A 17,103-nucleotide genomic window follows, 5' to 3' on the forward strand; every position below is an offset into this window, starting at 1 on the left:
GGTTGTTGTTCATGTAATTTTTTTAAAAAGCCATTGAACTTCTAGTAACTGGTCCCTCACACCCACCCAACCCTCCCCAGAAACTGTTTTAATATTTCTTTCTCCCCAGTCCATCTCAGAGTCTACGTGGGAGCCATCTGTCTGACTTCAAGGTTTTTCATTCAACTCTCACAAGCTGTTGAATGTATTTCAACTTCTCATCTGTTGCTTACTAACACATTTTTATTATCTCCCTCTTTCTGCAGTTCAAACACGACAAATTATTTTTGTTATGAAAAAAAGAAATTAGAATACCAAGGAGCTTTTCTCTCCTCGGATTTGTATGGTTCTTAGCCCTCACCCACCTCCACACACCCACCCACACACACACACACACACACCTCCCACACCTGGGCAGTCAACTGATCTGCCTTCTGTTCCTATAGATTCGGTCGGTATGTCTTTTCCAAAATTTCATGTAAGTGGAATCACATGGTGTGTATTCTTTAAAGACTGGTTTCATTTCAGGGCTCCTGGGTGGCTCAGTCAGCTAAGCGTCCGACTTCTGCTCAGGTCATGATCTTGTGGTTTGTGAGTTTGAACGCCCCATCGGGCTCTGTGCTGGCAGCTCAGAGCCTGGAGCCTGCTTGCAGATTCTGTGTCTCCCTCTCTCTCTGCCCCTCCCATACTCTCTCCTGTTCTCTCCCTCAAAAATAAATAAACATTAAAAACATTTTTTTAGAGACTGGTTTCTTATACGTTGTTACTAGTATCAGCAGTATGTTTCATTTTACTTCCTGAGTAGTGCTCAATTCTATGAATTTACCACAATGCATTTATTCATCTGTTGATAGGCATTTAAATTGTTTCAATTTTGGAGCCGTCTTGAATATTACTGCTATGAACATTCGGAAACAGATGTTTCATTTCTCCTGGTAAATACCTAAGAGGGAAATTGCTGAGTGTTATGGGCTGATCTGTAAACGCCCTCTCCCAAATTTGTATCTTGAAGTCCTAAGCCCCACTATCTCAGAATGTGACTGTATTTGGAGATAGAACTTTTAAGAGGAAATTAAGTTAAAATGAGGCCATTTGGAGCGGGTCCTAATCCAATGTGACCTGTGTCCTTGTTAGAAGCACAAACTTGGACAAAAAAGAGACACAAGAGAGATGTCAGGGATGCACATACACAAAGGAAGGCCACGTGAGGGCACAGCAAGACAGCCTTCTGCAAGCCAAAGAGAGAAGTCTCAGGAGAAACCGAAACCTGCCAACACCTTGATCTTGAGCTTCTAGCCTCCAGAACTGTGAGAAAAGTCACTATGTGTAGCCTCCACTTAGGACAAGGAAAGTCAAGCTCCCCCTCCTTTAGGGTGGAGTATCTGAACAATTTATTTGGAATTCTTCTGTATGGGACATTGGTCTCTTCTCCCTCATTTATTTATTTATTCAATCATTATGTATAACAATGTGTACTCGTGGCGATTTATTTTATACTTTGGGTTGTAAGCCAATACTATTTTATTTTGTTGCTTACATTGTTCCAGCTTTGGCCACCAGGAGTTCTTGCAGCTGGCAGTTTTCTTGTTTTGTTTTGTTTTTTGTTTTGCTTTGTTTTTAATTAATAGACTTTACTTTTTAGAGCAGTTTTAGGTTAGAGAGAAGTTAAGCAGAAAGTACAGAGAGTCCTTATACACTTGCTTTCAGCCCTATTTTCCCCTACCCCTAGTTTCTTCTATTACGGACATCTTACATTAGGGTGGTACATTTATTACGACTGCCGACATTAATATGTCATTATTAACTAAAATCCATAATTCACATTAAGGGGTCACTCTTTATCTTGTACATTCTGTGGGTTTTGGTACATGTATAATGACATGCATCCACCATTACAGTAACATACAGAGTAGTTTCACTGCCCTAAAAATCCTCTGTGCTCCACCTATTCGTCTCTGCCTCCCTCTGAAACCCTGGCAACCACTGGTCTTATCACTGTTTCCATAATTTTACTTTTTCCAGGAATCACAGTATGTTGCTTTTTCAGATTGGCTTCTTTTTACTTAGCAATATGCATTTAATATTCTTCCATGTCTGTGTGTGGCTTGATAGCTCATTTCTTCTTCTTTTTTTGTTTCTAGTTGTAGTATGTTCGCGTTGTTGTGCAACCAATCTTTAGAACTCTTTTCATCTCGCAAAACTCAAACTCCATGCTCGTTAAACAACAACTCCCCATTTCCCTCTTCCTACAGCCCCTGGCAACCACCCTTTCACTTTCTATCATTAGATGACTGCAGGTAACTCACTGGAGTGGAATCATATAGTATGTGTTTTCTTATGACTTGTTTATTTCACTTAGCATAATATCCTCAAGCTTCATCTGTGTATTAACATGTGTCAAAACTTCCTTTTTAAGACTGAATAGTATGTCATTGTATGTGTACTGCCACATTTTATTTAGCTATTCATCTGTCAGTGGACACCTGAGCTGTTTCCCTTTTTACTATTGTGAATAATGCTGTGATGAAGAACATGGATGTAAAAATATGTTGAGACCTTGCTTTTAATTCTTTCAGGTATATGCCTGGAAACACAATTGCTGGATCATATGGTAATTATATTTTTAATTTCTTTAGGAACTTCCATATACTTTCCATAGTAGCTGCACCATTTTATTTCTACCAACAGTGTACAAGGGGTCCAATTTTTCCATGGCCTTGTCAACACTTGTTACTTTTTTCTTTTAATTTTTAAGTTTTAATTTTAGAGACAGAATGTGAGGAGAGGGGAGAAGGGAGAGGGAAAGGGAGAGGAGAGGAAGAAGGAGGGGGAGAGGGGAAGAGGGAGAGGGAGAGGGGGAGAGAGAGAGAGAGAGAGAGAGAGAGAATGAGATTGACTGACAGAGAGAGAATCCTAAGCAGGCCCCACACTCAGCACAGAGCCAGATGCAGGGCTCAACCCCATGACCGTGAGATCATAACCTGAGCCGAAATCAAGAGTCAGCCGCTCAACCGACTGAACCTCCCAGGTGCCCATTTTTTAAAAATAGTAACCATCCTAACTAATGAGTGTGAGGTGGTATCTCATTGTGGTTTTGATTCGAATTTACCTAATAATTAGTGATGTTTAGCACCTTTTCATGTGCTTGTTGTCCATTTGTATATCTTCTTTGGAGAAATGTTAATAGCTCATTTCTTTTTACAGCTGAATAATATTCCATTGTATGGATATTACTATTGTTTATATAGATATATGGAGATATACTACAGTTTATCCATTCACGTATTGAAGGAATTCTAGGTTGCTTCTAAGTTTTGATAATTATGAATAAGTTTTGCATAAGAATTGCACACAGGTTTTTGTGTGGACGTGTTTTCAGCTCATTTGGGTAAATACCAAGGAGCATGCTTGCTGGCTCATACATAAGAATATGTTTAGTTTGTAAGAAACCACCAACCTTTCTTCCATAGTGTCACTACTTTGCATTCCCAGCAGCAATGAGTGAGACTTGCTCCACATTCTTGCCAGCATTTGGTGGTGCCAGTGTTTTGGATTTTAGCCATCTTCATAGGTGTGCAGTGGTATCTTAATGTCCTAATTTCCGTTTCCCTAATGACATGATGTTGAGAGTCTTTGCATATGCTTATATGCCATCTGTTTATCTTCTTTGATAAAGTGTCTGGATATTTTGCTCATTTTTAAATTGGTTTTTTCTTATTACTGATTTTTAAGAGTTTTTTTTTTTTTTGTATGTATTTTTGACACCAGTTCTTTATATGTTTTGCAAATATTTTCTCCCAGGCTGTGGCTTGTCTTTCCATTCTCCTAATAGTAACCTTCACAGAGCATAAATTTTTAATTTCAACCAAGTCCAACTTACCAGTTTTTCTCTTTCACAGGTTGTGCTTTTGGAATTGCATCTTGTTGTAAGGCTTTAATTACTAATAGTTATTAATTCAATTACACATAGGCACAAAGTTATTCAGATTTCTACTTCTTCTTGATTTAAGTTTTGAAATTTCATCTCAATTGGCGAATTTTCTGGCATAAAGTTCTTAGATATTCTTTTGTTTTTGTTTTGTTATTATCTATAGGATCTGTCCTTATGTCTCATTTCATTTCTGATTTTGCTGATTTGGGTCCTCCTTTTTTCCCATTAGTTAATCTGGCTAGAGATGTATCACTCTTACTGGTCTTGTCAAAAAATGTTTCATGTATTTTGTCCAGTTTTCTAGTTGCTTACAGAAGAGCTTAAGTCTGGACCTGTATCTCAATTATGGCTGCAAGTCAAACTATCAGGGTAATTTCTTAAAGGGTCTACACCCTTAATGACTTCCCTTAGGTCTTTTTTTTTTTTTTTTTAATGTTTACTTATTTTTGAGAAAAAGAGAATGAGAGACAGAGAGAGAAAGAGAGTGCGCGCGCATGAGTGGGGCAGGGGTGGAGAGAGGGAGGCAGAGGATCCAAAGAGGGCTCTGCGCTGACAGCAGTGAGCTGGATGCTGGACTCAAACTCACGAACCCCCTGAGTTAATGACCTGAGCTGACTGAGCCACCCAGGCACCCCTTCCCTACAATTGTTAAAAGCCCAAATCCTTGACATACATGGCTTTGCAAGACCTGGCACCAACTGTTTTGCTTTGTAGCCACACAAGCCTTTTAGTTCACCCAAAATTTCATGTTTTCTATCACAGGGATTTGTGACTGCTGTTGCCCTTGCCGAGAACAATATGCTATGCTTTCAGTCCCAATACCTGTTTCTTTCAGATCTCAGCTTAAATCACGTTCTTCAGAGTAGCCTCCCCTAAAACACCAGATTAAATATTGTTTTCATAGCCCCCTAGCCTTTTCTTTCATGGCAATTATCTCAATTCACAATTGCATTCACATTTTTGAGAGGGATTATCTGTTTTTCTTTCTTAGTGCGTATTGTATATCCAACACTTAAAGCTCAGTGCTCAGGATTAATGCACTGATAAATCTAAGTGGAGTTTTTTTTTTTTTTTTTCAGTTCCTTTCCTGATATACAAGATTATCATATACATTTAGCTAAACTGCAGAGCAGAGTACTTTATGCTGGCTGCAGTCTCTACTTAAGAATTCTCAACCATTAGGCAACAATTTTGCTTTGGGTTCTAACATCTTCCTTAAGTTAATATTCTCTACAATATCTCCTTTCTGTCCAATTCCTAGTTTCCATTTTTATTAAAATTTCTCCACTAGATTGATTTATAAGTATTTACTTGAGCCTAAATCTCAAGGTTGTGGAATATCTATAATGGAAGTAAATCCACTTACACAAACATTTTGTGTAAGAATCACTTTGTTAAGAAGGGATTGTTGTTTATCCATTACATTATGAAGTAAATAAGCCTTCATAACTTGCCTGCAGTTCACTTAAAAACACCTCTACTTTTCCAAGAATATATTTGTAAACAAACTTTTGGAACACAAGCTATTCTTAAACACAAGTGTTACATTCTCTGTGCAGCACATGGCTATTTTAATTTTCAGGTGACAGCTTCTAAACAGTCGTCTATTTAAAATTTCATGAAGCAGGTACACCTGGGTAGCTCAGTTGGTTAAGAGCCCAACTTTTGATTTTGGCTCAGATCATGATCAATTTGTGAGATCAAGCCTCATGCTGGGCTCTAAGAGGCTGACAGGGAGGAGCCTGCTTGGGATTCTCTCCATCTCTCTCTGCCCTTCCCCCACTCACCTGTGCATACACGTGCACTCTTTCTCAAAATAAATATACTTTTAAAAAATTCATGAATAACGCTATTACTAAGATTAATAATTATTTTCATTCTTAAAGATTTTCAACAGTTTCACATCTAAGTTTTTGCACAACTTTTGCAACCTCTATTTCCAATTAAAAAATTAGTATGTCCCGAAGTTCTTGAGGAAAAGACTAAATGTGTTTTAACCCATATTTTAGGAAGTTATTTTTCTAAAAATGGTGTGTAAATATTTCTTCCCCCTTCAGAACTACTATGAGCTCAAAGATTAATGCAACAGTGAGAATAAAGGTCTTAGGGAACAAATACTTGGCTCCCAAATGGCTATGCTTTGTAAGTGATTTTGTGTATCAGAGATGCTTTGAAAGGAGGGAGGGCTTAGAGATCATGGTAGTTTAAAATCAATATGGCTGTCTCAACTCATTTTAAATAAAAAACTCTACATAGATAATACCATTTAAATTACTAGCACAGAACTTCAAAGGGAAGCAGGGGTTAGGGGGATTAAAATTAAGATGTTGGTTGTAGATTGCTTCATTTTACAATGGATGCCCAATTTTTAAACACATGGCATTACTCGGTATTGTTGAAGTAACACTACTGTATTTATATATTTTTTAATGTTTTAGTTAGTTTTGAGAGAGAGAGAGTGGGGAAGTGGCTGAGAGAGGGAGACAGAGCAGACAGCAGAGAGCCTGATGCAGGGCTTGACCTCACAAACTGTGAGATCATGATCTGAGCCGAAGTCGGATGCTTAACTGAATGAGCCACCCAGGCACTCCATAACACTACTGGATTTAGAAATAATCTTAATAATTTCACATTCTACTCAATTTTTCCTATTTTTCAAACTATCTCATACATATGCATATGTATAGGAAAAGAAGTTCAATTTCAGGAAGTGAATAATTTTTTTTAAGTTTATTTATTTTTGAGAGAGTATGTGTATGTGCCAGAGTAGGGGAAGGGTAGAGAGAGAATCCAAAGCAGGGTCTGAGCTAAGGGCTCTATCTCACAAACCTTGAGATCATGATCTGAGCTGAAATCAAGTGTCAGGTGCTTAACCTAAACTGACTGAACCACCCAGGCACCCCAGGGAGGGAATAATTTAATTAACACTATTTTAGCTTTCAAAATGATTAAGATGGCCTGTAACACTAGAAAAAAAAAAAAAAAGACTTAAAAATTCTGAATTTGAAATTTTATTTTTCATTTGTATGACCTTCAACTTTATAACACCAAAATGGAAAGGGTGTGTGTATGCAGAAGTATGACCACTTACAACTACACTACCCACCCCTAAAGAACAGAGAAAGCAAAAATGTTATAAAACAAGGTTTATTCTGCAATACTTTATCATAATGAATTGCATCTCTTTGGTAAAAATAAACTTTATAAACATTTTAATAATCAGAGATTAGATACAAAAACTAAACATCTGTTAAGTTGCTTTTAATATGAGCAAAGACTGGCAACTGAGAAGTGGTTCATTTGTGACTGGTCATCTACTGGCAGTTATAACTCAAACTCAGGGCAGTTTTTATGCTACATTAGAAAAGAGGATAAGGAAATCAGTTCAATAACTCAAATTTCTTGAATGAGAAAGCATTCTTATACTTTCATTGAAAAATAAATAATAGTTACACTGAATTGGCAATTATACATTTTTATACACTATAGGATGGCAACATAATACTTTAAAATTAAGCACTTAGTTTAATAAGAAATGTACAACAATTTTAAAAACAAATTTGATAATGGCACTGGCAGTTAAATGCAAAAAAAAATGTGCTTTAAGAAAAAGATGGCAGGTAGAACATTAAAATACTCTAAATTTGTCTTTCAATAAATATTTTGAGTACATCATTAACATAGTGAAGTAAACTTTGTTTAAATCAAAGCTTACACATTTTGAACTAACAACAACAACAAAATAAACTATAAAGTATATGTAAACCAGAAAGCCTCAAAGTTTCTGAATTAAATGCTATAGTCTTCACAAAAGGTTGTTAACTTACTGTAGTATTTAAGACAAAAGTCTTTACAGCTTTGTGAAGTATTCACATCTGTTGCTTAAATTGCTGGGAAAGGCCTCCTGATCTACCAAGACACACACATTCCCTCCTTAACACTTTCTCTAGCTTTGAATTCGTCCTAACATATATTTAACTGACCGCCTCCTATGAACCCTTTACATAATGCCTCAGAAAGTAGCAGAAGAAAATTTATATTCTAAACCTTATTATATACAAGGGGATCTAAGTTAAGAGAAGTCATGCTGGCTATAGGGAGGAAAGGAAAGACTCAAAGGTGGAACAAGGAGATGATCCACCAATAATTCTTTCCATGAATACAAGTAATGTTTTCTTTCTCTGAATCTGAAAGGTAAAATAAAATATTAATGAATTTAATAATATATTGCACAAATAAATTTCAAAAATCTATATTCAAGAAACACTGATTCTATTTGGGATGTGAAGGATGAAGATTAATTGTGCTGAGTCAAAACTTTTACTAGAAATCTATTATAAATGGGAATTGGTTGTAACAATTTATATCAATATAAGGCAAATAATGTTAGCTTAATTCACAGTCTTAAAGTATGCTGGAACATATATAATCTCTCTGAAATTGCCAAATTTTTGCTATTACAGTAAAATTTCTTATGAATATATTAGAAATATAATTTCTAGTACATAGGACTGGAAATTATTTTCTTTAATTGGGTGGTGATTAGCCATGTTTTTATCTCAACACATCTGAGGAATGGGATCATAATACCTATGAAAGTAATAATGGGAGAACCATAATTAAAAAGGTACTTTCTCTTTAAAATAACTGTCTTGGTAAATCAGCAAATGGAGTGATGCAATGAATTCTGTTTAAGAATTAAGTGTAAAATATTGTGTGACTTCTTCCTATTCACTTGTAGTACAAAAGTGTTTATTGTCCTTGCTAGTGAAGTTAAATTTAACTTTTAAATTTGCAGGAAGAGCACATGAAGAGGGAGAGAAAATCAAGTTTAAAGTATTACTGTTATTTATATTAAGCCAAAATAATTCCGAAGATCCCTCTTAAAGTAGGGACAACTCAACTCTCCCCCTCCTTAGATCATTTTCCTCTGCTTTCGAAGAGTAATTACAAATGGACAGGAACCAGAGAGATTATCTGTGGTACAGAATTTCAGTAGGACACAATAAACTGGAACCAGATCACTGAAACACTGTTACTAAGGTCTATGCAGAACAGTTTCAAGATATTGTTAGAATGATATTGATAATCTGTGTACTATTTATACTGTGTAAAGCATTTTTTGTGTGTTATATTCATTGTCTACAGTAAAAGGTGGTAACTTGAATTAGCCATTTTCTGTAGATGTGACATATATGAAGAACAAAAACTGCAAATATCTCATCCTGCATACTTGAGGACTATTTTTTGTTATCAACAAATTAAAAAATTACTGTATTTCAACAGCACCAATTCTATTAATGTGGCTATCCAGGTTCAATTACAATTAACATGGAAACAGGACAGATAATAGTAATGTTGTTATCCCTGGCTTAAAGTTTTGCCGACTGAAAAAGATGTTTTCATTAGGCTTCTCATTTGACAGTTTTGCCCAAATAAAACTTACAAGTTAAAATAAAAATATTTGTCTCTTAAAACACACACACACACACACACACACACACACACACACACACACACACACACACGCAAATCCAAGAAAATGCTTTAGTCATAGAAATAGCTGAAAGTAACCATCCCAAATCATGAGCCTATCTGTGTACGTATGTATGTGTGTGTGTGTGTGTGTGTGTGTGTGTACATGTATATGAAATTATCAGAAAGTGAAAACAAGGTCATTGTTATAAAACAGAATGTATGTATCACGAGATAAATTGAACTTTTGGAAAGTTGCTTCCACCACTGTAAAAAAATATATATAATAAAGTTTAGTTTTATTAGTATCTTGTGTTCTTTCTAAATAATATATAAACTATAAAAATGATATGAAAAAAATGTCTTGTAGAAGCAGATTTGATCAAATACTTAAAATGCCTTAGTCAATGCACATTTGGAACAGCAATATAAAATCTTTTAGCATGGAATAAATGGCACATAATATGTATTATACGGTCTCCCCCAAAAGATGTACTGTATAAGATTAATTTTGTATAAATTTTAAAACCCCTGAATGTACACTGTCTCTACAGTTTTGTTAAATCCTTTCAATTTCAATTATGAATACATACAAATTTAATTCATACAAACCCTGGAGAGAAGTTTTTTCCTAAAGGATCTACTACCTTTATTTATGACGACATATGTAGTAACTATTCAAAATGTTTATATTAGATTACACTCCATTCCTACTACAAAATTCTCAGAATGCACTCCACTTAACAAGCAAATAAAAGATACTCTTATTGCAAAAAGTGTGTCAAAATGAGTGTTAACTCCATAACACACTTTATGGCTATATCCTCTCATTGGATTGTTTCTACTCAACAAATATAGCTAGTGGCTAAAATTCAAACAATGGTTACAAAGCACTTTGGGAACAAACAAAAGGCCCCAATAAATGTTATGCAATATTTGAGAGGTAAAAAAAAGAAATCAAAGATAACACTGTAATAGGAATTGGAGTGTTCTTAGATGAAATTATGCCACAAACCTGCCTTTTCTAAATCTCAGAACTCTTTGCTGTACTTTCTGCCTATGTAAACAAAAGGAACCTTCTAGACATCTAGGACCTTTTCCAATTTATACTCAACTTTGTCCATGCTTCAACAAAAAGTAATTAAAAACCAAAATTAAGACCAAAAAAAAAATTCCAAATCTCATTCTACTGGACTGCATGTGTCCAGAGAGAAGTACATGAGAAAGACATCAGCAAAAATTTTAGCTGGATCAGCAACTACAGTTAATTACAGATTGGAAAAGAAAATGAAAAAAAGTCACAGAGTTGCCAATTCTCCCACTTTAACATATTAACAAAATAAAAGATTTTTCCTTCAAGTTTTAAGACAGAGGTTGTGGATTTTCTTACACAAAAATTTCCAAATCTTGGAGACACTTATCACAAAAATTATGCTTTTAGGACTTGGCATCGTATCTATGATTGGGCATGTTCCTAACAGCAATTATTTAATAGAAATTAAAACAAACATTTTGAAATAAACAATTAGCACCCCTCCCAACCCTCAAACAAAAGAAGTCCATTATGGCTTTGATATCCCTTATAAAGAATTAAGTAGAAGAGTATTGCCACACTTTAAAATAATTTCACACTAATAAGTATTTCTATTTTCTCCGCTGCTTTTGATTTTGTGTCTTTGCAGTACTTATTAGGGAACCCAGACAGGTACGAATTCCAGCAAGGTGGAGCAGAGATCCAGCTGCCTCTTTGAGCTCCTCATCAATTTCTTGACATAACTGTTTACGCATCTTTTTGCCTGGCTGCCCTTTATCAGAGGTATCAGCACAAGCCTGTGACGCATAGCCACTGTCTCCAAGAGGATCATCTTCATAATCAACATCTGTATCTTCTTCACTGTGAAATCCTTCACTGCCATCACTTCCCACATGGCTACTCTTTGGGATAAATTCATATGACTCATCCACAGAGGACAGAGAAGACACGCTAGACCTGGATGCACAGCGCTGTGCTGCCATGCTACTTGCACTGTAATTGTGGTCTTCTTTTGGATCAATGCTCGTGGCTAAAGAGTGACTCTCTTGCAGTCGCACAGTACTGGGATGACCGAATGCATTGCTGTAATTCCTCTTTTTTTGCATTGCTGTTTTAAGAGGAAGAGGCTTCTCACCTGTTGTAAAGAAAACATCTATCGATATAGGTCAAATGCATTTGATTGCAAGAACAGGCCATTTAAACTACTGTACCATTCCTGAATAGTAAGTGCTTTAAGTTAGTAATGTTTTATAGGTTTTTGTTTGCTTGTTTCTTTTTTTATGCAGACCATATCATCCTGTAGGTATTAAGTTGAAACATTTTATTTTATACAATTTTTTAATGTTTATTTATTTTTGATAGAGCGAGAGCAAGAGCAAGAGCATGAGCGGGGTGGGGAGCACACACACACACACACACACACACACACAGAGAGAGAGAGAGAGAGAGAGAGAGAGAGAGAGAGAGAGATGCAGATTCAGAAGCAGGCTCCAGGCTCTGAGCTGTCAGCACAGAGCCCAATGTGGGGCTCGAACTCATGAACTGGGAGATCATGACCTGAGACGAAGTCAGATGTTTAACCGACTGAGCCACCCAGGTGCCCCTAATTTGAAACATTTTAAAATCACTTAATGAAATGTCTTGACCTTTCCATCAAAAATATAATTATTTTGAGCTGCTTGTACAGAATGTCTCAATAAGAATGTATCACACTGTTTAGCTAACCATTTCCTTGATATTTAGGTTTTCCCAATTTTTCACCACTATGAAGAACTGCAATGAAAATCCTTCTGATGCTTTTTCTTACACATATGCAAATATTTTTCTAGGATACTAAGAAACAGAACTGTTAAGTAAGAGAATACACGCATTTCAAGTTATTATTAGTATTTTTTTAATTGAAGTATTATAGTTGACACACAATATTAGTTTTAGGAGTACAACATAGTGATTTGACAATTCTATACATTCCATAATGCTCACTATAAGTGTAGTCACCTATAGAAAGTTAATACATTATTGACTATATTCTCTATGCTGTACTTTTCACTCCTCTCTTATTTATTTTATAACTGGAAATTTGAAACTTCTTAACTCCCTCAATTAATTTCACCCATCCCCCCACCCTCCTTCTCTCTGGCAACCACCGGTTTGTTCTCTGTATTTATAAGTGTGTTTGTTTTTTGTTTGTTCACTTGTTTGTTTTTTAGATTCCACATATAAGTGAAATCATATGGAATCTGTCTTTCTGCCTGGCTTATTTCACTTAACATAAAGCCCTCTAGGTTCCTTTAGGTTGTCAAGAATGGCAAGATTTCATTCTTTTTTATAGGTGGGTAACATTTCATTGTATATATCTATCACATCTTTATCCGTTCTTGTATTGATGGACACAAGTTGCTTCCTTATTTTGGCTATGAAAATAATGCTACAATAAACACAGGGATGCACATATCTTTTAGAATTAGCATTTTTGTTTTCTTTGGGTAAATATCCAGAAGTGGAATTACTGGATAGTATGGTTTTAGTTTTTTTGGTTTTTTTTAGTGTTTATTTATTTATTTTGAGAGACCAAGAGAGACCATGGAAGGGACAGAGAGAGAGAATCCAAGGCAGGCTCTACACAGTCAGCACAGAGTCCGACGCAGGGCTCAATCTCAGGAACTGCATGATCATGACCTTAGCTGAAATCAAGAGTAGAACGCTCAGCCAACTGGGCCACCTAGGCAACCCTATTTTTAGGTCTTTGAGGAACCTCCATACCGTTTTCCATAGTGGCTGTACCAATTTGCATTCCCACCAACAGTAGGTTCCCTTTTCTCTACATTCTCATCAATACTTGTTAGTTCTTATCTTTTTGGTACTAGACATTCTGGTATGAGATCTCACTGTGGTTTTGATTGGCATTTGTGATTGGTATTTTCAAACTGTCCTCTAAAATGGTTTTATGAATTTACATCCTACAGTGTGTGACAATATCCAGTTCCTACAGTTAACACCTGATATTATCATGGACAAGAAAGTAGTATACCAATATTGTTGCATTTTGCATTTCCCTGACTTTTAGACAAGTTGCTTATCTTTTCAAATGTGTATTGTCCACTTTATTTCCTTCTTTGAGACTTACCTAATTCATATTATTTTCTTGGCTTTTCTGTTGAGTTTTTTACTTCTTACTTGTAGAATCCTTTTATATACATATACTCAATATTAACCCTTTGTTATATACATAGTAAAAAAAAATGTTCTCTCAGTGTTTTGCTTGGGTGACTTTTCTTACAGGTATCTTTTGTTGTCAGAACTTCAATTTTTTTTTTTTTAACATTTATTCATTTTTGAAAGACAGAGAGAGACAGAGCGCAAACAGGGGAGGGCTAGAGAGGGAGTCACAGAATGCAAAGCAGGCTCCAGGCTCCAAGCTGTCAGCTCAGAGCCTGACGCGGGGCTCGAACTCATGGACCGCGAGATCATGACCTGAGCCAAAGTTGGCTGCTTAACTGACTGAGCCACCCAGGAGCCCCATTCAAAATTTTGACATTTAGTTAAATTTACTCACATTTTCTTTTATGGATTTTGCACTTGTATCTCAAGGGTTTTCCTATTTCTAGGTTATAAATATACCTTCCTATATTTTCTTATCTATGGCTTTCATTTTTACTTTTAAATCCTCAAGTTTAATTTTTATACATGCTGTTAATTTCTTCATTTCTTGGTCCATGTAAAAAAGATCTATCACAATATTAAACTCAATCTCATAATTTGCTCACATAAATTAATTAAAATATGATAAGACAAAGTAATTCAGATGAAAACATAATTTAGTTGGAAAAAAACAATTTTGCCTATAACATTTAAATACTTTGCATTCTAAATTACATTTGAAAAAGCACTCACAAAAATGTATTTTAAGAAGAAAAACAGGTTTGCTTACATTCTAAAATTCCTTGTTCTATAGAAGTATTTAAAAGCATCATTGCAGTGGCAGCATCAATATCAGATTCTGAAAAAGGAAACCAGTAACAATATTAATGTTCTTTATAAAAGAGAAGCTATTTTAAGTATTTGCAAAGGTAACCAAAATTCAGATGTGGTGCATATTCTTTTGCTTAAATACACACACACATACACATACACAATAAACAAAATGAGACACATTATTCTGCAATTTGTTTTTGTTCACTTAAAATTATGAACAGTTTTATGAACAGTATTGAATGAAGGACAAATGCAAGGTACTAGAGATCATAAAATTCTTTATGATTTTAATAACTTTTTCTTTCCTCTAGCTTACTTTACTATAAGACAGTAATAACTCATAACACACAAAATACGTGTTCATCGACTGTTTATGTTATCAGTAAGGCTTCCAGTCAACAGTAGACTATTAGTAGTTAAATTTTTAGGAAATCAAGTTATACATGGATTTTCAACTGCATTGAGGAAGGAGGCAGAGGTCAGCACCCCTAATCTCCACATTGTTCAAAGGTCAACTGTAATTAACCGAAAATGTACACAAAGACATTACTTTTTAGCATTTAAAAAATATCCTTACCTGTGCATATGTGCAGTTATGAAATACTGCATTAATTGCATGCTAGTTACAGGAGTTAAAAGTATATGTACTTGGTCAGTCTGGATCATGTGAATCTACAAATGCTAAATGAATAATTATTGCTGGCACAAAAGTATTAGTAATGTTTTTAATCATTATATATGAGCCTACAAGTACTATAGATTTGTATAATACATATGAGGGCAAAAATAATTATAGATATTCCATAAGAAAAATAGGCTTTAAAAGGTTGAGAAAATCAGCAGGTCTACTCCAGATAAAGTCATTATGCTCTCATATCTACTTTTCTACTGAAAGTTCCTCTCCATCTTGGTGATCTATTATTCTGAATAACTATAATTAAAGAAAAGTGAAATGATACAATCTAAACATGAAGAAAAAGTTAGAAAATATTTAGAAATTTTAAATTATAAAGGATGTTTAAAATAAGATTTGGATTTGAAACTTCCCATTTCTACCTCAAAGTCAGAAAACTTTTGTTAACCCAAAGTTTTCCATTTTATTTGTAATATCTAATTATAGAGTTATTCTAGATAATAAGGTCATAAAGGTATTGACTTGTCTTCTCCCCAACCTGACTATAAACTTAGTGAAGGCAGAAAAGGTTATTGTTATGGACTTTACCAAACAGACTTAGGTAAATCAGAAGATGGTTGTTACAAGGGAGCACACAATACTGTAGTTCTTTCCCCTTGAATAAACTGTGACTTTGTGAAACACAAGTCTCTATATGAACACCTCCCCAGTTAGACTGCCAGCTTAAGGTAGGAACCCATCTTACCCTCCATGTTCCACAATGCCTGTAACAATAGTAGGTCCTTGATAAATGTGTAAATAATAAAGTATAAGACCTCTTTATCCTCCTTTCTTTAGATTAAGCTACTACTTACCACCAAATTATTAACTAACGATATCAATGGGCTTAGCATGCTCTAGGCATTAGTAACTCATCTCATTCTCCCAACTTTATAATGTGGGCACTATTAGTATATTTCCATCTTAAAAATGAAGAAAAAAAGAAAAAAGAAAAAGACACAGAGGGGTTCTAGGAATGACAAAGATGGGATGAACCTCAATAATCTATTTCTAGAATCCAGGCCTTCAATCTGTACTCTATCATCAATCCTTAATACTTACTAAGTATCCATGACTAGAGTAGGATTCTGCAGAAATTTACAGAAGATACTGGAAATTCTCTATTCTGTTACTCACTCAATAAGTTGAGTGCCCTGTTATGAGCCAGACAGCATTCCAGGTTGTGGGAACACAGCAAAAAAACAAAACAGGAAAATCCCTAACCTCTCAGAACACAAAGGAATAATTAAAACACAGTATGTCACAAGGTGATAAACACTAGGGAGAAAAATTAAGAGGAAAGGGAGATAGAGAGTGTTGAGAAAGGTGGTTGCAATTTTAAAAACAGAGGTTAGAGAAGGTCTCAACAAGAGGCAACAGTTGAGCAAAGATCTCCGGGAGATGAGAAAAAGAAGCCATTTAGATATCTGAGGGAAGAGTATTTCAAGACAGAAAAAACACTAAGTAAAAAAAAATTTTAATCAGTAATTCCCATATCATAGCCAAAAGGATAGCAAAACAAAGATCTCTCAATTCTCGTCTCTTAAAATGAGACCTGACTACAATTTGATAGAGCTCAGTATTCTAACATGTCCCTGAAGAAAAAAAAGTGCAGACTCTAGCCCATATTGTATCTCTGTGTGAACTGGAAAAAAGCAACTCTGCCTCCAGGTGAATGCTTCCCTGTATGAAGGCACACAGCTTGAAGACTGGAGTGTGGGTTGAATTTCAGACCCCACTTACTGTCTCAGCCAGATGTCCTTGGGCAGGGCACATCTTGAATGGCACTATGCAAAAGCCCTACAGAGAGATTCCTGCTACATGAAATAATTTTTCTTTTAATAAAAAAAAGGTCTATCTCATTTCCAATTTTATTAAAAAGAGGCGGGGAAGGGGGAGGTGGTGGTGAGGGAGAATCTAGCACTGAAATACATTATGATGAGGAAACAATTTCAGGACATTTATAATCTTATAAATGAACTACCTGTAAAATCTTATCAAAAAAAATTAGTGTATCTCTAGCTTAATCTCCCATAG

At 35.3% G+C, this 17,103-nt stretch overlaps 1 protein-coding gene across 3 annotated transcripts in view; it reads right to left on the reverse strand.

The window, feature by feature from the left end:
- Window positions 1-7,041: 7,041 nt before the first annotated feature.
- Window positions 7,042-17,103, reverse strand: part of FOXN2 (forkhead box N2) — a 79,277-nt gene continuing 69,215 nt past the window's right edge. For all 3 annotated transcript variants that reach the window (XM_078444440.2, XM_060606403.3, XM_060606423.3), the window contains exons 5-6: window positions 14,350-14,418; window positions 7,042-11,553 (exon numbers count right to left, since the gene is read on the reverse strand). In XM_078444440.2, the coding sequence (XP_078300566.1) occupies window positions 11,030-11,553; window positions 14,350-14,418 (593 nt within the window). In that variant the 3' untranslated portion in view covers window positions 7,042-11,029. The remainder of the gene's footprint in view (window positions 11,554-14,349; window positions 14,419-17,103) is intronic.

The sequence above is a fragment of the Panthera onca genome, chromosome A3 (assembly GCF_046562875.1).
Source record: "Panthera onca isolate mPanOnc1 chromosome A3, mPanOnc1 haplotype 2, whole genome shotgun sequence".
In the NCBI taxonomy this organism is placed as follows: Eukaryota; Metazoa; Chordata; class Mammalia; order Carnivora; family Felidae; genus Panthera; species Panthera onca.